Consider the following 25,963-nt stretch of genomic DNA (forward strand, 5'->3'; position numbering starts at 1 on the left):
TAAAATATACCAAATTTAAAATAACATTTATTTAAACACCTCAATTATCTATAAGAAATGGAAAGTTGTACACTACACATTGTTATTGACTTTTGAAGATAAATTTGGTTTTGTGAGCAAACTTTTTTAATTATACACCAAAAGCCATACATTTACATATGGATGTTTATAAATATATATATTTATTATAAATGAAATATCTGTCAATTATTAATACTAAGTATGTTAGTCCACACTAAATATTGAGATCATTTTATGTCTTAGTTTTCTTTTCCAAATGATAATGTTCCTTAAATTTACTATTTTATCAAAACTAAATATTTTTTACTTGTACTCAAATCATTTATGAGTTCATTTTTTATAGTTCCATTAACAAAAAAAGTTAAGATCCCTTCTTAAATAAATTTCTTTAATTTATCTACTTACAAATCTTAATTGGCATCACACAGTAAGTACCTACACAAAAAGTAACCACAGCTTCAAAACTTATAAGAAGAGTTTGAGTTAGGTTAATGATTTCAATACTTATCATAGATAACACTGGTCCATAAGCAATTATTTATTTCACAATTCTATAAATATCAATAACTATTTATAATTTACAACTAACCTTGTTCATTTTTCTATGATTTCTCACATAGATATCAGCTAGCAAGTAGAGAATAGAACAGTATAACATTTATATAAAATATATACAAATAAAATAACATCAATTACAACAAATACAACTATGCTTTTAAACCTTTGCAATTATTTGGTCAGCTTTTATGAGCCTTATAACAACATTATTACTAACAACATCTATCTCGAGCTATCTACTAAATATTTAAATTAATTTTGGAAACAATAAAATTAATAATAAAGTAGTATAGAATGTATAAATTGTACTTTCATCAGAAAAAAAAAAAGAAAGAAATACAGTTCTATCTTGATAATTTGATAACATTGGACCAGATAAGTTGTCAGATACACAAAACTAAGGAGGTCTAAAAATAGAACAAGAAAAAACCACCATAGAAGTAGCAGCAACAACTAATTGAGGTAGGGGTAGATGCAAAATCCAAAGGTCAAAGGTCAAAATAATGCAGAGCTAAATTTGTTTTATTTACACTTTTTTATTAAGAGAAAATAACAATGAACCTCTTCATTATGCTTCTGCCTTTTATGACAGGTCAAATGTTTCATTCCTTAAGGACTCCATTAACTTTTAAACAGGTCGAGTTTTGTTATTGTGTTATGATAAAAAGTTAAAGAACCTCAAACCCATTCAGGAACTGTAAGGAGGAAGTCTCCAACAGCAAATTCCCACTCAAATCTCCCCACAAATTTCATACTTTTATGATCACAAACAAGTCAACAGACTTGTCAATCGACATCAATAGACCCCTTAAGATGTCACAAATTTGTCTGATTACCTAACAAACAGACGTACAATTGTAAAATTATCAAGATTGTACTGTATTCAATTACAAAAATATAAACCCAAAATAATAATAATAATGTGTTATAATGATAAGCATTAAATTTACAAATAAGTAAGATATCTACAAAAACATATACCTAATCTATATCTATTTAAACTTACAATATTGACACATATATAGTTTTCATTATATAATATTTAACATGAAAGACGATTACAAATGGAGGAATGGCATCTTCCTTATGAATTCTGGCAAATTATTTCCAAGCCATTCCTCTTTCAAACAATCAGATAAGAGAAAATACAACATTCTATTGCTAAAGACACTTAATTAAATTGAATAAATTCTACCAGGCTTAGCCTAGGCCATCATTTCTCTCAATGGCACTGCCTCATAAAGTGCTTTAAGAGAGTTTTAATACTAATTCCATAAACTTTAATAAGCAACATGTGGTTAAGTTAAAATTTGGTCAAAATTTTTCTGTATTTGATTCTTAAGGTTATTGATCATTTAGTTTAATGATAGTAATGAACTACTGCTTTCCAGTTTGCTGCATCTAGCTCTTTCGCGTCTTTATGTTTATCTATTTGGTTTTTTGGCCTCCCACATGATTTCTTGCCAACTATAGTGCATTCATTGTTGTGTAGAGGAAACCTGGGCCCTGTTTCATCAAGAAAGCTAATAGTATTAGTTAAAAATACAAGTATAGAAACAGTGTGTTAATTACATTAATACTTATTTTTTTCATAATAAGGAGGACTATTAGTGGTATTACAGGAGTTAAAAAGAACTAAAGTACAAGTTACAATTGTACAAGCCAGTGTAATTGTATTAAGTTAAATCGACAAGATTAACAGTATTAGTTTGTACTTTATTATAAAACAGGGCCCAGATGGATTACTTCGAGCCACATGTCCAGCCCATCTTAACCACATATACATGTAAATATTTCAACATTATATTATTTGGTATGAAACATTTCATCAAGAAAACAAAATATAGAGAGAAAGTTAAATGTACATATTAGCCCATGTATCACCATTCTAAATAATAATTCTAAGAAGTCAAAATTCTTGTGGCAATGTTTTAATTTAAAAAAAAATACTAATAATCCTCATTAAGACTTGACTAATATATTTTTAGTTTATATATTAAACAATCAGGGCTTATTCATCATAAACCAACTTGCAAACAAGTTTTTTAAAATTAATCTTTCAAAGAAAAAGATCTTTTTTAAATGGTCTTTATGTCTTTAACAGTGACCTAATGCAAAAACAAACAATGTTAATGTTTGTACTAAAAATATCCAAAGTCAAACAAAAGAAATTATATTCATTGTTGATACAATATTTATGATTATTTACATTCAGAATCTACTTAATTAATTTTAAATATATCTAAACTGATAAAGAACAATTTTGACATTATGCCAAAGATTTACTAAAAAATAAATACTATATAATTACCATTAATAGATATCCATACAAGCATAACTTCACTAAAGTGTTCAATTGAAGAAATTAAACTTTAAAAACCCAGAATTATTTTAAATATAAAAAATCAAAATAGATTGGAGCAAACCATACTTTCTATATGTTGCTCCTAGTGAGCTAGATAGTTAATATTAATAAAATAGATATTTCTTTTTATAAATAAATCTTTAAAAATATATTTCAGGTAACTTTCAAAGGAGGGAGAACAAAGTTGAATTCCTTCAGGTACTTAAACATAGTACATTGATTAATATTGCCACATATTCAAATTGAAATGAACCATCCTGAAGAAGTAGATTATACTTTTAACTTCATATTTAATTCTTTCAGAAATTTTTTCGATGTATTATATTCTTGATCTCCTGAAAAATAAATTAATAAAAATATATACAACAATTATAACAAAGTATATCCATTTAGTCTCAACATGTATATTTCCTCATTATTACTCTTCTATATTTAAGCCATCCAACCATTTTCAAGGATAACTATTGATTAATAATTTCAATAACACTCTAATCATTAAAAATTACTTCCATAAACATTTTGGATTATATAGTATTACAGGTATAAAACACTGTTCACAAAAAAAAAAAAAAAAAATGGAACTACCTCAAACCCAAAACTAAAAAGGATCTGGATGAATGAGCATATTCTAAATATCAGAGATATGTGGAAGATTTAGACTCAAAGGACCAATTATTATGGAAGGCTCACCAGCGATGCCGAAAATGCTGAAGTGTTTGCAAAATTTTTGAGAAACCATTCTTCAACCAGAAAGAAGTCTGAATTTACTTAATGATGAAATTGATGAGTATTTAAATCTCTCCTTCACAACAGGTCAGCTCATACCTAAATTCACGACACCAAAAGAAATCCAAGAACTGATTAAAAAGCTCAAAATAAAGATAAGTCCTGGTCATGATTTAATCGCAGTCATAGCTATTAAAATATTTTTTCAGATCATCAAAATTATTCTAGATTTTCAATTCAGTTTTCAGTACAGTCATTCCACTTATCTCCAACTGGCAAGACTATTAGAATTTATAATAAACGGATTTGAAAAGAAAAGACACACCCTGGTAGCGTTCTGGAACTTCCAACAAGTATTTGGCAAGGTCTGGCATCCAGCCCTCCTATACAAACTAAAGAAAGTAGACATTCTGAAATACTTATACAATATTCTGAGCTCATTCCTCAATGACAGAACATTTTCTGTACAGCAGTGATCTTTCAACATGATGAAATAATAATTATGAATAAATAAAATAATGTAATGAGAATAATAAATAGAATTGATAAATATAGAATTTATAACAGAATATCTTGCAGCAGCTTGGGCTTAGTCTTCGGGTTGAGGTTGGCTTTCTGAAGTTGTTAGTCACTGCTCCTTTAACTGTCATTAAATGGGAGTGGAACTTCATGAACTGTTTCTTAATATAGGGGTTTTTTTTAAGCCCGATAGAACTTGAAATTGTAAAAAATAACACAAAAAATTAAATTGTAATCAAAATTTTTTTTTTATTCGAAAGATCAATACGTGACATTAACATTTGAAAATGATTTCGGGCATATGGGCACCGCGGCTGTTCTTGACGAAGCGCATTCTGTAAAATTGTGTTCAGCGATGAGGCGCATTTTTGGCTTAACGGGTTTGTTAATAAGCAAAATTGCCGCATATGGTCGTGCGATTTGACACCTATCGATTATTTCCTGTGGGGCTACGTGAAGTCACTGGTTTATGCTGATAAACCAGCAACAATTGACGCCTTGGAGGCCAGCATTGTTCGTGTTATTCGTGACATACGGCCAGCAGTGCTCGAAAAAGTGGCCCAAAATTGGACGTCCAGAATGCGCTTCGTCAAGAACAGCCGCGGTGCCCATATGCCCGAAATCATTTTCAAATGTTAATGTCACGTATTGATCTTTCGAATAAAAAAAAAATTTTGATTACAATTTAATTTTTTGTGTTATTTTTTACAATTTCAAGTTCTATCGGGCTTAAAAAAACACCCTATATAATCCTCTATCGACTCAATTTGTAATTCCTAATGCAATTGACAATTTCTTACAAACCAAGGCGAATCCACTGTGATTCTTAGGACTTCATTTTGAAAAGATTGTAATATTTTCCTTTTTGTAAAGGATGCCGTTCCTCAGACTTCATAGCCATACATCAGTACAGAGCTCAGGATATTGTATAAGTACATCAGAGTGTCTGCTTTCTTTAGTTTATATAGGAGACCTGGATGCCAGACCTTATCAAACATTAGTTAGAAGTTCCAGAACGCTACCAGGATGGGTCACTTCTTTTCGAATCCATTTATCATAAATTCTAATAGTCTTGCCAGTTGGAGATAAGTGGAATGACTGTACTGAAAACTGAATTGAAAATCTAGAATAATTTTGGTGATCTGAAAAAAAAATAAAATAAATTTTTTTTATAACTGATCCTAGTAATTTGCCAAAAATGAGTAATAAACTGATGAGTCTATAGCTGCTGATTTGTTTAGCATTCTTAACAGGTATATGTATTACTGCAAGCTCGGCTTTCTTTCATGTATCAGGAAAATATCCAGTATGCAGGCAACTGTTAAATATTGATGTGATGAAAATGATAGCATTCCCGAGTTGGATTTTGATAAGTATGACTGAGATTAAATCATGACCAGGACTTTTCTTTATTTTGAGCTTTTTAATCAGTTCTTGGATTTCTTTTGGGGTGAATTTAGGTATGAGCTAAACTGATATGAAGGAGAGATTTAAATACTCGTCAATTTCATCATTAACTAAATTCAGACTTCTTTCTGTGTTGAAAAATGTTTTCTCAAAATAATTTGCAAACACTTCAGCATTTTCGGCATTGCTGGTAAGCCTTCCATAATAATTAGTCCTTTGGGTCTAAATCTTCCACATATTCCTGATATTTAGAATATGCCTATTCATTCAGAACCTTTTTAGTTTTGTGTTTGAGGTGGTTCCATTTTTTTTTTTTTGGTGAACAGGTTTTCTAGTATGCATCCACTGTCTCCTTGCATATTTTTTTTTTTTTTTTAATTTTTAGTAGTATTGATTTTAGGCAGCTACCAGAGATTATTTTTCCTCTTTTTGGGAAAGGTTGTACAGCTGCCTCATGTAAACTGTTAAAGACAAACTCACTCAGCGTCACTACACTTTCATCGATTTCCTGAGCGGTAGGAAAATTGTTTTTCAGTTTAAATTTCTCATCAACAAGAATTTTGTACATTTCCCAGACAATTACTCCATTAATAAGGGATTTCCTCATTGTTTCATTGTTTATCTCAGTTGAGAAATTAATTAATGCAGGGATATGGTCTGAATTCAAAGCTGTGAGGAGAGAGGAAAACTACAACTTTCTGTTAATACGATTCCCAGAATGTCAGATTTACAGTCTAGTCTGTAGAAAGTAGGTTCACTCAGTGTATGTATTTGAATATTGTGCCTTGAATAAATATCAAGCAAAGTATTTCCACTGGGGTTTGATTTTCGGCATCCCCAGTTAATTTTCTTACTATTTATGTCACTTAAAATTAATGTATGGTTCCCTGAGTGGTAACAGTTAAATGTGATGTTTGATATGTTATCATTATGTGTAACATTGGTAACACATAATTCCCATATTTCTGATCTTGATGTGAAATTTAAGAGTAATTTTATGAAGAGTCAGAATATAGATTATATTTTTAATAAATTTACAATGGATTTTATAAATTTAAATTTAAAGCAAGGGTTTTGGTTAAAAATATGATATGAAAAATTTATAAATAATTTTAAAATCAAAAATCATCATTGCAGCAAGATAATTGAAGAGTTCTTTACTAACAACAGGAAAAACCGATGGATAATGATGAGGTTAAACTAATAGGTAAAATTAATAAAAATGGTAGACTTAACATTCAGAAACCATTTAATAAAGCAGTATCAGATAAAGATTTAAATAGGACTTTCATCTTAAGTAATAATGTTAGTAAACATTATAATTTTTTTTTAATTCTACAGGATATGATATAATCAAATATAAGCAGTGGCATGAAGAAATTAGTAGAAAATCTTTTTGATATGAATAATGTCAATCTGTTTCCAAAAGATATTAGAAAGGATATCATTATAATGATTACAGATTTGTAAATTATTTTTAGAGATATGGATACATTTGAAAACCATAAAAACAGCTTATAAAATAAAATTATTAGGAAAATGGGTAACTTTATAGATAAACATAGAAAAGGAAAAGCTAATATCCATAAAATTTTTGATAAATGGAGGAATGATTTAGAGTCATAAATAAAATTTAAAAAGAAAAATCATCAAACTTTAATTGCAAAGTCATAAAAAACAATAGAAGGTAGCTAGCTATATTAAAAATGATGAATATGATAGGGAAATGAGAGTAATATTGAATGTAGAAAATACATATATAAAAATAAGAACAGAGCCATTACCTGAAATAAATAAACAAAGAAAAAATTATATTGAGAAATTTCATAAAAATAAATTAATTAATAATAATGTTATGAAAAACTTTATTAATAAACAGCGTAGCCATCTTAGAATGCTTGGATTGGTTAAACTACATAAAGAGCATAAGGCTGTAAGTCCAATTGTCAATAGTATAAATGAGCCAATTATAATATATCAAAATATTTCAAAAATTGCTTCATAAATGTAAAGATGTGGATGGAAATATTGACATTATTAATTTATTAAGTTAAGAAAAACTTAATAAAAGCAAAATTGATGAAGATGAGATTATAGTCAGTTATGAAACAGTCTCACTGTTTATAAAATCATTGTGAAAAATGGAAATACATTAAGCTAGACACGACTAAAAAAATAACACAAATGTTTTTAGAAGGGATCAGAATCTGCTGTGAAAACACCATATTTAAATACAATAGAGAACTATACAGGTAGCTTTTTGGGGCCCCCATGTGTGGTGATTTATCGGTTTTATTAACTGGATAGGTTTTATATGATTTGATTAAAAAATCTCTCATTAAATCTAGAATAAATGTTCTTTATGATATTTAGATGATACATTTTGCATTATGAAAGAAATGATAATGATTGATTTCTAGAAGCATTAAATAGTCACCTTGAAAGGTTAAATTTCACAATGGAGTTGGAGGAGGAGGGGAAATTAAGATTTTTGGATATGTTGGTGATTAGGGAATGCTTAACAACAGAATGGACCAAAAAAGAAACCAGTAGCAATGTAATTTTAAATTAACATTCATGTTATTCCTTCCATATGAAGTACAATGTCATAAATAACTACACAAATAAAATGATTCATATAATCATGGAAAATGTTTAACCTAAAAATTTAGTTTATAATGTTTGGGATATAAACCTTAAGAAATCCAATAAACCGGTTAGAAAACAGAATAAAAAGCAATACACTTAGGGAGAAGTTTTATGGATTTAAAGGGTTATCAGAAAATATAAAGAGATCCTTCAAAGAATATGACATAGCTGAATTTCCTTATGTTATAGGCCCTGTAATAAGATTAAAACTTACTACAGCAAAACAAAGGACAAAATAGAAACAAAAATCAATCAGGATTGACATATAAAGCGCCATGTACATATGTATATAAGATCCAGCAATATACATATTAGAAACGAAACAATTGCAAAGGGAAAGAATACATACACATATTAATGATGTAAAAAATTAGGATATAGACCCAAATAAAATCCTTTAACTCCTATCACCCTTACTTTCAGTTTACTGTTGGACGTGTAATTGACTATTTTCTTCCTTTCCTAGATCTATTTATCATAAGAAATTCTGATGGCTCCCAATCCAATGATTGGTATACCAAACCTACCTATTCTGGTAGATTCCTTAACTATTTTTCTCAACATCTTTATCATCAAAAAATCAATGATGCTCAAAAACTTTATCCACCAATCCCTTTCTCTTTCTAACTCTTAATACTACCAGATCAACATGCAATGTATAAAACAGATCTCACTTAACAAAAACTTCCCATATAACATGACAAACAAACTCTAAGACTCCAGTTAACCATATAATTCTAGTCCTTCCTATCCTCAATATACTCCACCTCTTTTTTAGTGCAGGTTCCTTCCTTATATTCCCATTCTTTTTGAAAATATAAAAAAATTCTTGCAATCCATTATTCCTACCCTACGTCTTAGCCTGAAGTCTTATAGCAAAACTTTCTACCTCTGCTGTGCCACCCTAATTGTGATTCTTTTTCTATCGTTGAAACTCAAGTACCACAATTTTTCTTTATGTTCTGTGGTTCAAAAATTAACTTATCTATTATCATCTAATACATATTTTTTCTACTGTGTAACTTTACAATCCATCTTTTATTTTATCAATCTTTTATCTATAGTTTATATTTATCTGATACTTCCACCTTTTACTTACATTTATTGCTTTATAATATAATGTTTTTATTTATAAAATAATTTATATTATTATATAAATTTTCAACTCCTTTGTACCACTATTCAATTTTCAATATTTTCTTTTCATAACTATATTATATTTATTGGATCCATTCTTTTAATTTTATCTATATTTATATCCCCTCTTATATGTATTTATGTATACAAGGGTGGTCTGAAAAGTTTCCGACCTCTGCACCATCATTTACCACAGTGAAATTTTGGGCAGCTGAATCTAAACGTGGCCGTAAGAGCTTGGGAGATGATGAATGTTCGGAATGTCTAAAAACTGCAACTACCGCTGAAAACATCGTCAAAGTTCACCAAATGGTGCTATACGACCACCGAATTAAAGTGAGAGAGCTAGCAGAGGTTATGAACATGTCATAAAAATGTTTTTGTTACATATTAAATAAACATTTAGATATGAGAAAGCTTTCAACAAGTTGGATGCCACATTTGCTCATGTTAGACCAAAAATGTGTTTGAATGAACATTTCCAATGCTCTGTTGGAGCAGTTTAGATGCAATAAATCCGAGTTTTGGGGCCGATTAATTACTGTAGATGAATTTTGGATACACTATTATATGCCAGAAACAAAAGTACAGTCCAAACAGTGGACTTCAAAGGGGAAACGAGCTCCAAAAAAATTTAAAAAATTTTTCTTGGCTGGGAAAGTGATGGCAACTGTTTTGGGATAGTCATGGAGTTATTTTAATCGACTATCTTCAAAAAGGAAAAAGGAGGATCGGATTATAAGAGCATACTACGTATCATTACTTGACAAGCTGAAGGCAGAACTAGTGGAAAAACAGCCACATTTGCAGAAAAAGAAAATCCTGTTTCTTCATCAAGACCCTGCCCTGTCTCACACCTCAGCGGTAGCCAGTTTGAACTGCTTGACCAACCACCTTACTCACCCAAGCGACTTCTTTTTGTTCCCTCATCTAAAAATTGTGCTGAGGACAGAAATTTTTGACAAATGAAGAGGCAATTACCTTCGTGAACAATTATTTTGCAGAGAAAAACACTGAGTACTTTTTGGACAGGTTACAGAGATGGGAGCATCACTGGGAGAAGTATGTAGAGTTTCAAGGAGACTATATTGAAAAAAAAAATTAACAAAAAATGTCTTGTCTTTTTGTTAGGTTGGAAACTTTTCAGACCACCCTCGTATTATCATTTGGTGTCTGCCTATAATTAAAATTTTCTTAAATTTTCTAATATTATCTTACTTTAGCATTATTTTATAACTTTTTGCTTTCAAATGCAACATATTTGTTAACTGTTGAATTCACCCACTCCTCTACCTTGCATTAACCTTTAATTCATTATTATTGATATTTCTTGTCTGTTAGTAAGTATTGTATTTTATATTTCTTTTTTATCTACTTCTTTATTTATTATAATTTCTGTTTTCATTAATTGTATAATACCTTTTCCTAATTTCTTCATTAATAAAATAAGAATTAATTATAAATGTGAAGGTTGATAATAAAGTTTATATGATATGTTTGTACATATCACATAAAATATGACATACAAAATGAAATAATACAGCATGAAAATAAAAAAAAGTACCTGTCGTCGTTCTTCTGTCACTAATGTTACAGCAAACTTCTCCTGTTTATTCCTAATGCAATGTGTAGCTCCACTATGAACTAAATATCTAATTAACTGGAAATAAAATTGAAAATGAATTAAGTTTTTTAATTACTGGAAATAAAAAAAATAATTCTCTGAATGAAGCATCCTTACGTCTTTCTGAATCTCTAAGGGAAGATCATTACGGCTTGCAGCTAAGTGCAAGGCTGTATTGGTATTTTCATCCAATAAATCAATTGCTCTACTGGCTGTTGGTGATTGTAAAAGTGCCTTTAACAGTACTCTGGGGTCACCACTCTGCATTATGGCCAAGTGAAGTGCTGTCTGTCTTTTAAAATCCTTAAAAATAAAAGATGAGTTTAAATAATGTTGGAAATATTTTGAACAATTGCTAAAATCATAAAAGAAGTTTAATTTATAAAAATATTCCTAAATACTTTTGAATATTGGATTTTGAAACCAACAAATTTGTACATTGAAATGGATGGTTAACAAATGTCCACTACGGTCTTTGTATTCTACTGAATTGTACTACCTTTGTAGGCTCATCCAGAGGTACAAAACAAATCTTAGCAGGGCATTGGGGCATAATAATCCATGGTTAAAAACAGTAATTACTTACCATTCAATGAACCTAAGATCCTTCATGGGTTTTAAGAGATATTTAGTATTTAATTTCTTGATAATGTACAAATCATAAAAACAAAACATACTTCTTAAGAATATTTGGTAATTTAGTAAAATACTTTGTGGTATATGATAATTATAACAAAAATATATTGTAATCTCAAATAATAAGATATGTAATAGATTAAGTATAAGAAGATGGTCAGGGTTGCGGTAAAAAAAAGAACAAATAGTTTTAGTTAAACTATTTGTTCTTTTTTTGACCGCAACCCTGACCATCTTATTATATTTAAATTTTTACGGTCAACTATATATACATATATGTAATATATTAAGGTTCATAAAATAAAATTAATCATAAATTTTGTATCTATTCAACTAAAACAATTTTGCAACCTACAAGATATATGTATATTTTGATTGATTACTGGTATTAAAGGAATATAAATACAATAAAATTGTTAACTGGCAATACCTGGTGCTCCAAACTAGCTCCATGTTTTATAAGTTGTTTAACTGATGCTAAACATGATTTAGGATGGCGGCATTTGACTGCTTTATGAAGAGCTGTGTCACTCATGATGTTGGCTTTATTTACCTTTGTCTTATCTGCACTTGAAATTGAATACAATAATTCACTCAATACTTGGGCATGTGAATCACCCAACTGGGCAAGATAATGAAGAATGGTATTTTCTTCTTCGTCTAATTTTGCATCTATATTTCCCACCTGTAAAATAAAAATAATGATTTCTTATGAATGGAAGTAATGAATGAAATTTCACTCTTAATACAAAACTGAAATAAAATAATATTTCAACCTCTATATTCATATATATTTTTCAATAAATACGAAAAAATCTTACGGCATCTATAATCAATCTAGCAATCAAAGGGCTATCATGGCATTGAACAGCTGCAACATATAAGGGGGTATGACCATTTGCATCTTTTCCAGTCAGGATATCAAAGCAGCTACGCTGGTACAGCTTTATTCTTGAAAATAATCTCTCATAGAAGAATGGACGCTTAGGATTTTCTTTAATTAGGTCTACCAATATTCTAAAACAATGAAAATAAAAATACTATTGAACTCTAGAACACACAAGACACTAGAAGATGAATTTATACAAGTTATATATAAAAATAGCATAAGTTTAAAAATCAGAAGTTATAACTTTGCTTATAGAGTATAAATTGAATAATTAAAGAAGGATATGTTTACAGACTAAGGATTATAATTAAAAAGGATAAAGGATTATAATTCAGTTTCTGTTGATAAATGTTTACAGCAGTGCATTATTTTTTACAGTTAAAAGCTACTTGAAAAACTCTTAGTGTATTTATGACATACAATGCCTACACCTAGGTTTGGAATAAATCAGTGGTTAGCAAACTTTACAATCTTACTGAAACCAAGAGGGCTAGAACAGGTTGGTGTAATGGAGGAGGCACCAGGATGGATGAGGACCAGAAGGGCTTGACCTAAACGACGGATGCAGTTGGATAAGGTCCTAGCCCATTAGAAAGGCACTCAACTGAGCAATGGGGTGTACCATAGTTAAAATTGTTTGCAATGGTGCATATGAATTAAATATTTTTCTGCTCTAAACAAATTTTAAATATTGTAAATAAGATATGATATAAAGTGTTGATTGTTGAAGTAAATCTAAACACAGAAAAGAATATTTTGAGAGAAAGTTAAAGTTGTATTTATTAAATTCTAAAAAAAATAAAGAAACATAAAATATTAACCCAGTGAAGAGAACACAAAGAAGTGATTGTACTCCAAATAAAAAAAATAAAAAAAGTGCTCTAAAGATAATTTTTAAGTTTTTAATGAATTCTAATAAAATATGTATACAAGTCTATGGCAAAGTCCTATATGCCTCTCCATAATGCCTAACTCTCATATGAGATCAGCAGATAGTAAATGGAAACTAGCCCTGACCGATAGAAGATTATCTGGACCTATTCACTTCCAGTGGATTACTGACTCGAATATAAAATGCAAAGCAGGTGTACAAATGTAACAATTCCTTTATTGGAAGTACAGTTTCTTATAATAATACAAATTAATTATTACTCCTTGAACGGTATTTAAAATTTTGTATTTTATTATTTCTTTGTATTCTATTCACCTGGTTCATTTCATATTTGTTATGTTTATTAGAATTTAATGATTTTCATTAGCTTGGATTTTTTTTCTTCAATCAAGTTGCAATTTTCAATGTTTTTGACTATCAGTCATTTGTCTAATGAGCTCCATAATGCTTTCATAAGTAGGACAGAACCGAGTAACAATCAAGATGGTTCCCAATAGGTCTATTATTGAACAATGCTTCCCCCTGAGGTAGATCTTTGAGAAGATGAAACAATATCACTAGATTGCATAGATTTTGTTTCTTGACTTTAGGGCAGTCTAAGATATATTTGTAAAAAGTAAACTCATATTGAGCAAACATTAACTGGGATTAACTAATAAACTAATTTGATCAATAAAATACACAATGGGGAGTGCTGTGAAGTATCAGTGCCATTTGAAGGTGAAATTTACCTAAGAAAGGGGAACCCAATAGCTTGTTTCCTGACTATCATTGCTCTACAAGGAACTGTTAAGAGAGTGGAATCAAATCAGGAAGGTACAATTTAGCCCAATTTCTAGATGTGTATTATCAGAGGACCCCTGCAGAGCATAAGTATGGCCTTTGAAGAGGTAGATTTAGAAGCAAAGAAGATTAGGGTACATAATAATAAGAGCAAGGCCAAGACTATGGTAATAGGCAAAAAACAGTAGATCCAGAGGCAGAGTTATAATGAAATAGGACCTTACAGTTTTGAAACAGTGAAAAGGTTCCCGTACCTCGGCTCAATTACTAATGATACTCTGAATGAAGAAGAAGAGGTGAGAAGGAGCATTTCAACAGGGAATAGAGCCTATTTCTCAATCTAAATTATAATTAAAAAAACTTCTGAATTGTGCCTCCTAGTTTATGCTATGCATAACTCTCATAAGACCAGTAGTCATGAAAGGTAGAAATATTTGGACCATCAATAATAAATGCATTAACCATCTATACTTGTTAGAAAGAGTAATTTTTAGGTGAATCCTAGGACTCGAGTGTGAGGTAATTTGGCTCCATAAGTCAAATCAGCATCTACTCTTATATTAAGATTCAAAAATAAAAAACACTTAGCCATGTTATGAGAATGAATGAGTAATCAATAGGTTGTATATGAGTGTAGCAGATAATGTGCACCCTCAGGGTAGGTCAAAGGGCCAATGGAGGAAAGGAGTGCAGCAGGATCTTTAGTGACTGAGAATTTCTGTTACCCATGCAAAAGACAGAGAGATTTTAAGAGATAAAAGTTCAAAAATTTATTAAATCATAATATATTACTTTCTGAGTTCATCTTTTTTTCTCCTTATATCTTCTCTTTCATACTCAGTTATTTTTCTTGATTCTTCTTTCTGAATAAGAAGTAAAAGAGGTTTAGCTTCATTTACAGCAGCTGGCCATTGAATGTTAATACATTTGTCTTTAACTATATTGTCCCTTTTTAATCTATTAATTGCTGGTTCCAACAACCTGAATTCATTCACAATTACTTCAGTATCAGGCTGAATAGATATTGGTCTTGAAATTAGTCTCGGTAACTAAAAGTTAAAAATTATTAGTTGAAGTATCAAATAGTTGTAAATGCAATAAAGTCTACTACTATCAAACAATATATAATAGATTATTCATGGTTTTTGTCACTTAAAATACTACTTGAACAAATGTTATCTTTTACAAGGGCGAATCTACCAACCTGATGATTAATGGTAAGCTGTTGAATTCTAGAAGGTTGCACAATAACATTTGTTGTGATTTGCCGTGGTAGTGCAGAAATGTTTAGGCAATTTCGCCTTGGTAGCCGTATATCAATTGTTGATTCCTTCGGACTAAGTTCAGATTCACCTGAAACAAAATGAACAAACACTTAATGGAAATAAATTTAAAACTAATAAGAAAAATAAAAATGAAATTCTACTTTTTAAATCTGAAATTTAGTTTTAGCACTAGAGTAGTAGCAGTTAATGTATCAAGTATACACCAATATAAACAACATTAGGTAATTAATTAAAGACTTTAAAAAAAAGTACGGTATTTTTTATATTAATTTGACACTTCAGTGCTGTTCCTGTATCTCACAGATCAACAAATTAGTTTATTTGTGCTCCCTTAGCTCATTTCTACCCAAGTAATAAATGAATTAAAAAATTGTTGTTTCCTCCTGAAAATTAGTTGTTGGCAACCTAAACTATATTTAATAAATGATTATTTCATTAAAAGTACTCCAGGAAAAAAAAAAAAAGTCACAGTATTGCAACATTGCATGGGAGGTTATATCAGGCCTAGATAGAGATATTTTCTTTAATGCTGTTTTATCTTATAGTTTTACACCTAAAAGTGGTTTCAGCAAGCTAATATTTGTAGCCAGTCACTAAAACATTATCACGCCAATGTACAACAAATTCAGAGTATTAAAGGATATTCGCAGAAATTTATTCCACATTAGATCTTGAAGAATGCTAGAAATAGATTTGGGAGTCTAGGGCTGGATGTTGGACAGTATGTATGGATGTTGCATAGTATAGTAAAGTATTTTGTGTTTTTTTTTTTCTAATAATGCATTACTGGAAAGAGTACAATTTACTGAAGAATAAACATAAAAACTATCAAAGACCAAAAAAAAAAATAATAAAAAATTACCAATGAAGAATATATTGCAGTTTTTCTTCAATAGAGGCACATCTTACATAATGCTAATTTTATTGGAAAATCAAATAACATTTTTTTAATTAAATTTTGATGTCAATTAATTTTTTCTAATTTTTTGTATATTAGATATTTGTGCCTCTTAAAACTAAATCTACTAAATAATCGTATTGTGCCAGCACTTTATTAATTTTTCTGATCCATTTTCTTAAGATATGTTAGTTTCAAGAAAAAAACATCTTTGAATTAACCAAGTTATATTTTTATTACAAATTATATACTATTTTAAGAAAAGGCAAAAAAAAAAATAATAAAAAAATAACACAAATTATAATATAAAAATAAAACTGTGAAAAAACATAAGTAAATGTTTATAGAATGAAAAGTAAAATTTCAGGTTATAATTATTATTTATTAAATCTTGCATTTTTCTTTGGGCCAAAGAACAATTTTTAGATTCATAATTGTTTACAATGCAAAACAGTAGAACATTAAGCTTTACTTTTTTTTTTCTCTAAATATCAGTTTTTAGAATACTATGAATTGATTTTTTTTTTTAAATTTATATATTGCATATTAATAAAGGTTTATCATAAATTCCATTTTTTTAGGCTAGCACAATATCACAGCAAAAAATGATCAATCAATTTAATCATTTGTGGGCTTTAGTTTGTTTTATAAGAATTTGAACACAATACAATCAATCTTAATGTATTTACTATATCCGCCGCTTCACCTTCCTGCCATAAATAAAAAGTTACATCTGTTGATTTAAACTCAAAAATTGTAAAGTTCAGAAAAAGGTTAGGATCAAATATATCACTGTTTAGGGAAAAAAAATGCTTCTAGCTTGTCATAAAGAAAAATGTGTCACTATTCAAGAAAATGATAGGAATAACTCTTGAAAATAATGAAACAACTTAACTTATGCTCTTCAAGAAAGATTAAAAAATGAAGATGGGCTACTCTCTATGGTGAAACTACACTCACTATCTTTGGAACACACCAAGAGAAAAAAAAAAAATCTGAAAACACTCTTTTTGGATGATATGGACACTTTATAATTAGTGTTTCAAAACTGATCACTGAGCACTTCTTCTTTTGGCAAAAAAAAAATAAAAATAGTAATAAATAAAATATACATAAAGAATTGAAATATAGAAAAAAATAAGAGCAGTGTATGATCTAAACAACTGATCTCTTTTTAACAAAATATAGGTAACTTAGCAATTTTAATGGCTTTTTGTAAAATAAGCATAACCATTAGAAAACAAATGAATCAATTTTTTTCCAAAATTAACCATAAAAATATCTAATAAAGTTTCATAATAAGCAAACTGATATGCAGGGAATATAGGGGCCATCCACTCCAAACTATAAAGAAGAGAAAAACTAACTTTTGGTACGATTTGTGTTACATTTTCCAAATTTTAATTCTAATTCTAAACCAAAGTAGCAGTAGTCAGAATCATATGGAGCACTTAGTATTTTTTTTTTCTTCAGAGACAGCTAAAAAATATTTGGAAGTGAAATCAAATATCAAGACTAATTAAGTTTTTTATGTTTGCACTATCCTAAAGACAATTTCTGGTTCAATTTTAAATATTTTGGTTCCTTAAAGAAAAAAATGAATAAAATGTAGAATTCCTTGACCGGTTTTCCTTAGGGTCTTTGTCAGTAATTCTTTTAATTTCCATCAAAAGATCCAAAATCGATCCAATCTAAATTCGATTAGGGTCCACTTTGTAAAAAGGGGACTAAAATATAATTTGAGAATGGGACTTTGTTACTAAATTATCAATAATTTGGAGATTATTTTGTTCTTCATTAACTACTCATTTGCTTTCTGTAACATTAATAAATAAAAAATTGAACTGGAGCTATGACAAATATCAATGAGTTTTCCAAGAGACAGTCATTGATTAGTCAACTGATTGTAAGTAGTTATGGTGTGGGAGCAGGTTCTTTCCTCATAACAACTAAAGAAAAAGAACATCGACTTTTTAAAAAAAAAATAATTTAGAGAACATTTATATTAATTGACCAGCTTGTGCAGACCTTAAACATTTAGCGATATGAATGTTAGCCTCCCTCTCACCCCTCCCCTCTTAATTTAGTTTTAAGTATGTAAATCCAATTTATAAAATTTCTCATTTGCTAATCTAAGCACAATATATTTGAACAATGTTGAAGAGAAACCAAAGTTACTATTATATTTCAATTCTTTGTTTTCAAGTCCAATCCAATGGGATTAAGAACACCAAGAATCACAATTATACAAAGTTGAAGTACTAATAAGCCTTTTTAACCAACTTACTAATAGTTATCAATGGCAATATATGAAAATTTAGGTTAAGAATAGAATTATAATTTTCTTAGATTTGATGAAAGTTTTAAAATTCATTACTTTGTTTTAAGAAGTACATAAGAATTATATCCTATCGTCATAGATAAAATTTAATTTATATGGAAGTTAAATAACAGCTCTTAAAATGTATTTCTAACATTATCATTACAAAAAAATAATTAAATGAAATAATACAAACTCATAATTCAAAACCACTTGAGAGGCATGGTGTTAAGCAAGAAATAATCATAAACTTCATATTATTCATAAAATAATTGAAAAATTTAATAAAATAAATTATTAAAGTTGGTCTTACTTGTTAGAGAATCTGATTCAGATAATCTCAATTTTTCATTAGGTGGGTTTGGAGAATGCAAGGAATAATAAGGTGATTGTGGAGGAATACTTATAGGAGACAATTCAGAGCCTGTTTCATAGCCAGTATCTGGGGAATTGCACAATTCAGAATCTCTAGAACGCATTCTCTGATTCCCTGTTGTGATTTTGGAGCTTTCCGAGTTTTTTGCTATACACTCATCTATAACTTTATCCAATGTGTGTCTTTGATTTTCATTCAGCTCTGAATATATCTGGTTCACGTCAAAAGGTGATTCATTGACAGGAGAGATGAAATCAGCAACTGATTGTGGAATCTATAAAAAAAAAAAAAAAAATGCGGGAAAAAGTTAAGGAACAGGACGTTATTAGTAATAATTATATAAATCTTAAATTTATAAATGAAGTTGATTTACAAGAACCTGGCTGGAGGTGATAGTATAAGAATCAAATTTGGTCCCAATAATATCTCCACCACTCTGTAACCTTCCTCGCCGAGTAACGATGTTTTGTACTTGTATCTGGAAATATATTTTTAAGTAAAAAAACTTTTATTTTTCTTAACATACTAAAAAAAAGAAAGTGCGATTGATTTTACTTACAGGGTATGGTTGAGAAAGAGGCCTGATTTCTTTATTTTCATACTTAATCGGACCTTTAGAAACGACATTTTTTTGAAGTTCTTCAACTTCACTGTCAGCTACAAATAAATAATAATTTAAACGGATATTTATTCATTACAATATATACCATATATCCCAAAAGTATGTATACTTTTGAATCAATTAGAGTGAATTGTAGTAAACTTACAAAATCCTAGGATATCTTTCAATAATATTCCTCTTGTTCAAAGAATATAGAATAGACAATTTTGTGAATTTAAATAGCTATTATGCAGATATTATAATAAATAAATTAAAAATACAATGAAATAAAAAACTGAAAACATATTTACAAATATTGCACAAAATTCATACCTAAATTTTGATGATTATTCAGAAAAATAAAAATAGTCTAATTGAGCGAGGGTTGATAAATATGAGGAAGGTTTAAGAAAATGAAGAATAGAATAAATTAGGACGGAATGAAACAAAGACCTCACGATTGATACCTCATATTTTTTTTAAAAAGTTAGAAGAAACCTGGTAGGTCTTGCAAGGAGAGGCTGGGGTGGGCGATGCCACGAAAATTTTGGTGATACTAGCTCGAAAAATATTAGACGACAGAAAATTTTCGCCAATGCCCCCTAGGAGCCAAAGAAATTTTTAGAAATAAGTTATGTTATCACACACCGCCTTTGCTCTACAAGCATTTATCGGTTATTATAAACAAATCTTTTTGTTGTTCTTTAGGGTTTTAGGGTGTAAAACCCAATGGTCATCAACGCCCAGAATACCAATCATTTGTTGTTGTTTTTTGTGTATAATAAGAACAAAAGATAATTTATTGTAATAAATGAGTTTAAGTGTGTACCAATTAAAAAAAACTAAACGTCGCTACCAGTAAAGCATACAAAAAAACGTTGGTTTAGGAAAAATCAAGTCAGATTAGATTTTAGCTTTTTTTTGAAACCACTAAATAAGTTTCAAATAGCCCCAAAATTAGTAAATTATGAAGATATTTTTTTCTCCTTATCTCATGAGTTCAGGAAATAAATTCAGAACTCCTTACAATGTTATTCAAATCCAACGAAACAACTATTAGAAAGCTTAATTCTGGCTCTTTCGTCTCACATAAAATTTTTAGATTTTATGCGAGAAAAAGCAGTTTCAAAATAGGAAAATTTCTCAAACGTTTTATTTTATATCTCACGTTCTAATTTGTTTACTGAGATCCATTGTGTATCATTTTTTGTAGTTTAGAGTGTCCTAATAATATGACAGAAAAGTTACCAGAGGATAAAGAATGAGACGGACTAAGCTAATTGAGTTAGTAAGAATAACCATGATTTTTTAGAGATGTAATTTTAATGTAATAGTAAATCAGCTACTGTATGTATTAAAATCCTAAATAAAGGATAGAATGCAGTTAAATCAACTCAAACGGAAAATCTATGAGTACTTACATGAAGAGGAGGAGTCTTCGTAATCAAGATCGGTTTTAAAAGACAAATCTAGTCCAGCGTTATGAGACAAATTAATTCCAGCAAGTGTCTGTTGTAGACAATTGATTTCGTCTTCATAGTTCAATAAGCTATTTCCTTTATAAATTTCACTTTGTGCACTGGAAAAAAAAAGGTACGTATATTATAAGGTGTTAAATACAAATATATTATGTACGGAGTATCCAAGATTAATCGTCCTAAATACATCTCACGGGCAGACGAATGAGAGAGAAATTCTTTATTTAGCCATGCTGCCCTAATACATTGGGATGCCAAAATACACAGCATTAACAAATTCAGAGAATGAGTTTTAGGAATACCCCTATGTGTCAACAAATGGTCATTCCTTTTTATTTTCGACATTAGATAATTTATGCGAGACTAACCCGCCCACAATCAATTGTTAAACAAAAAAAATGTAACTTTTATATTAACCATCTAAGGCCCACCAGGCTGATCCAGAATTAAATAAAAATATACTGAGAACCAAGATAACTTACGAGTGTTTCGTATGACAAAAAAAAAAAGGAAAAGAAAAGTGGTACGTGATAGCATGATGGCAACTTCAATACTGGCATTATTGACGGAATACACCCAGTTTATATAGATATCTACTCTCTATCAGCTGATATGTCCCTTCTCACCTCCAAATATTTCTAGTCGAATTCTCATAGAGTGGACTCATCAAACCTCAGTTAAGTATCTCACCGTATACCTTCTCTCCTAACGGTAAAAAAAGGTAATATCTAATCTGAGTTATGTAACCAATACGTAATGCAACTTAAACTATATTCTGTTTTAAAGAGATCAGAAAAATATATATGTCTCTGTCACTGATATGCCAACGTGACCTCTTTTTGCCGGTTCCCATCTCTAATGGTTTTCACCACCCACGCGCACCTGATGATTAATCAATTCTCTCCAATTTGCTCTGTTCCTGACAGTTTCCGAATCTTATCTCAGACTACCACACCAACGACGTATAAATGATAGAGGTTGGTCGCATTTCTAGTAAACAAAAAATTTAGTCCTTTCGGGTGTTCGGTTGTAATCCGGTGGTTATAATGGCGTTATTCCCGTATTTACTATCCTCTACTTTTGTCAGAACCGATGCTTTGCTTTCTAAATATTAAGTTCACGTTTATAGTTAATTATTTAAACAATTTCCCCAATTGTTCTAGGTGGTCCTCGCTTTCGTCCCCATCACTCGACGATTCCTTTCCGATATCTGATTTTGAGGTTCATCCTCTCTAGGTAACCACTCCGATGGTTCTGCGGACTCGCTTGCGAAATCATTTCTTCTTGAGTGTAATATTCTCCCCCTCAGACTCGGCGTGTTCCATCGGTTCCACCTGACTCGATCTCGCTTCCAATGATACCCAAGGATCATTCTCTAGGTATGTGTCCATCGTTTCCGCACTCGAAACAACTAGTATGAGAACACTAGACCACTAAGTGCACACTTTGCCACATCTATGACAGTCTTCTCGCCGGCGGCTGGTTCTGGGTTTTGCCTGACATGGTCTATCCATGTTCAACATCTTTTCCTAAGTACTATCCGTGTATCCTCTTATCATCCAGGAAGCCGGAGTAGCACTAGAACGATTATATGTAATCCTCTATCTGGAAACTCTTCAACTTATTCTGCAGGGTTTTGTGGAGGTGTAGCATCAGCGGTGCAGGCAGGGCTGTTTTGACGTAAGCAGGTGGTGGAGTCTAGAAAACTACTGCCGTTCCAGCTTGAGCCTCTTCCGGACGTAACTAGACAAATTGTGATGCATGTCTAGTGTCACACTAAGGTAGAGGATAAAGTTGAAGATCTATCATTCTTTATTTTTCACAACAAATCGCTGAGGGATTCCACCTATCTTGCCTTTCTGATAAGGCATTACTATAGCATCAGTCTTCGCTGGATTCATCCTGATGCCGTCATGTGCCATTACAATGGTAATAGAAGCAGTCTGTGGATGGATGAGAGCCAGCCTAGCACTCATGTTGGAGACATAGGCCGCTAACACTGCTACTGAATGCTTGAGGAAGACTATTGCTGCGGAGTAAACGACAACCACTCCAGCATGGAGCCTCTAGGTGAACTTTTCATTTGTGGGGACCAGATGCGCTAACTCGTGCGACGAATGATCTTCCAGTAAGGTTTCTTGACGGGATCCATCCGCTTTATGTAACTATCTACACTCTATCAGCTGATATGAATCTCAGTCAGCTGTAACTGATATATGAGTATATATAGCTAAAATTTAATTACAATCAATAAACTAATATAAATAAATAAAAAATAGCCAAAACATCAATACAAGTACCCAGTACACCTTTTTTTTTCCTTTATTGAAAAACTTATTATGTGGAAGGGGCCTAAATCTTATTAAAGCTCAGTATCCTTTCAATCAAAGACCTTAAAGGTTCATCATTAAGTTATAATGCAGTATAACTAGAGCAGTGAATAGATTTAGTTCACAGTTAATAGTGATATGGTCTCAGATATCAGATTAGTATAAGTTGAAAGTGAGGATATAATAACATCATTATACCTAGAAGAACAATAATATGAATCTCAAATCAAGAAGGAATATGTCAATAGTCAATTACCAAACAAAACAGTATTAATGTATTTACCATATAAATATATTGTATAAGTAGGCACATAAGGACAATATGTTTAAAATCTTAGGAGATTTTATACATATTTAACTATCTGATTCCATTTCCTATAACGGAACACTCGGTCCATTCAGGGCATTAACAACAGTAAAATAGTAATACAGGAGGGAAATGATTGGTGCTCGAGGTTGCAGGTGGTCAGGTAGCAAGTCCACTTGCTAGCTGACAGAGTGTAGGACCAGTTAAGAAAAAGAAGATAAAAATAAAATTTACGTTCTACTTGGAAACCTCCAAGGTATTTTTATTAAGAGTTCAATTACACTGGCGCGCGTGCGCGCGCAGCACTTGCATAGCAACTAATCTAGCATCTAGCCTAGTGGTTCCCAACATTATTTTGATGGTTGAACTCAATCTGTAGAAGTAGGGAAATGGCAGAACCCTTTAGGTACAAGTAGAAAACTGGCGGAACCCCTACATTATCTTATGATAGAAATGGTGTGATTCATATTTTCAGCAAAAGCTAAAAAAGACCTTCACAACAACACTTGTGTAAAGTGTGAAGAAAATTTGAGAAGGTAAGGTTCAAAACTGTGTTGAGTTGAGATGGAATAACCATTTATTAATTATTTCGCAGAACTCCTGGAAAAGGCTAACCACTGGGTTAGGAACCACTGTCCTTGGCAGTGGACAAACTTAACACAAAGGTAAAATCTAAAAGGAAATGCAAGTGTAACTATCATATCCCTCATTTACTGTAAAAACGCCATAACTTAAAATTTACGATTATTCAGGTGACACAATAGTGTTATAAATACTGTATTAATCTTAGGAAAATTAAAAATAAATATGTTTTTGAATTAAAAATAAAATAAACTGCTGGCAAATAAAGCACAGAAAGGACACTCACTATATAAAAATCACATCACAAAAGGTGTGCCCGAGTCATAAATTTTAAAAAATCATTATTTTATGTTTTGGGGTTTTGTATCAATGTAAATTAAGTACATAATGTACTTAATTTACATTGATCTACAACTATGTGTCTTGAACGGTAAAATTCATAATTTATTACTATTATTGTCCTACTATAATCACTCCAAAATTATCAATTATTACATAAGTACATCAGTAAAGACAAATAAAATAATTACCTTACGTTGACAAGATTTTAACTGGTATAACAATACTTTTGGGTAACAGCGTTTCAAAGTAACAATTTTTTACTGAAAGATGTCTATAGATGGAACTATTCAACACTATGAGCCCCTTAATTTTTAACCAATGGCACTGAAATTTGTTTAGAAGATGAAAAAAAAATAGTTTTGTTGTGAGTGGAATTTAAGCGAAAACACAATTTTCCCAATGAAGACCTTGTCAAACCAAGGCAACAGTATACATGTTATTAAACAAATTCAACATATTTATTTGTGAAATAACTATTTTGGTTCCAAATAATATTTAATAATTAGCTGAGTAATAACTATAATAATTATCTAATATTTATTTTAATAAAAAATATAAATATGATATAAAAAAATAAAAATAATAAAAAGTATTAAATGCTAATAATATATATTATTACATTTCTTTTTTCCCTTTTACTGGGATATTGAGAACTATTTTCTTGTCCTTGTCCGACCTCATCTTCTCTTTCTCGTCTTTGCTTCTAATATGCATGTTTCTGAAAAAAATAAAATAAATAATAGTGAGATCATTGTTGTTTAAATCTACATCAAAATAAATATATACAAATTTGTAGTAAAAAATGGCCTACTAGGCTACTAGCTGGGTCAGAATTCAAATGTAATAAAAATAAAACTTATTACAGCAAGTGAAAAAAAAAAAACTGTCGAAAAAGCTAAGTGACATTGCAAGGAGTTTGATGGTAATTTTTTCAAAATTTAAATTTGAATTATTACATATACTGAATTGGTCAATTAAAGTTACTGATACACGCACGTTCCCACCCACGCGCGTGCGTTTTTTGTGTGTATATATTAAACGTTTGGTAAAACAAAGACTTAATGAGAGACAAAAGAGAAATGGGAGAGAGAAATGACCAATTCGGTTGCTACTCAAACACTGTACTTTATTGAGTTCAGCTCGCCTATAAATACATTTAGATCAGCTGATATGAGTTGTATGTATTGCTATTCAAACACTGTCCTTTATTGAGTCCAATTCGTCTATATATATATAT

At 30.3% G+C, this 25,963-nt stretch overlaps 1 protein-coding gene across 1 annotated transcript; it reads right to left on the reverse strand.

Moving 5' to 3' along the window:
• LOC106689428 (NF-kappa-B inhibitor zeta) lies at positions 1-25,444 on the reverse strand (the record flags this gene model as incomplete). The annotated part of the gene is given in 12 exon segments (XM_014434379.2): positions 1-3,279; positions 10,947-11,042; positions 11,124-11,309; positions 12,073-12,327; positions 12,464-12,659; positions 14,999-15,255; positions 15,411-15,559; positions 19,024-19,360; positions 19,460-19,564; positions 19,646-19,743; positions 21,109-21,266; positions 25,346-25,444. Coding segments are annotated over 12 exon segments (1,968 nt in total). The 3' UTR covers positions 1-3,243.
• Positions 25,445-25,963: the final 519 nt, after the last annotated feature.

The sequence above is a fragment of the Halyomorpha halys genome, unplaced genomic scaffold (genome assembly GCF_000696795.3).
Source record: "Halyomorpha halys isolate HHAL.00 unplaced genomic scaffold, Hhal_1.1 Scaffold1357.1, whole genome shotgun sequence".
Classification (NCBI taxonomy): domain Eukaryota; kingdom Metazoa; phylum Arthropoda; class Insecta; order Hemiptera; family Pentatomidae; genus Halyomorpha; species Halyomorpha halys.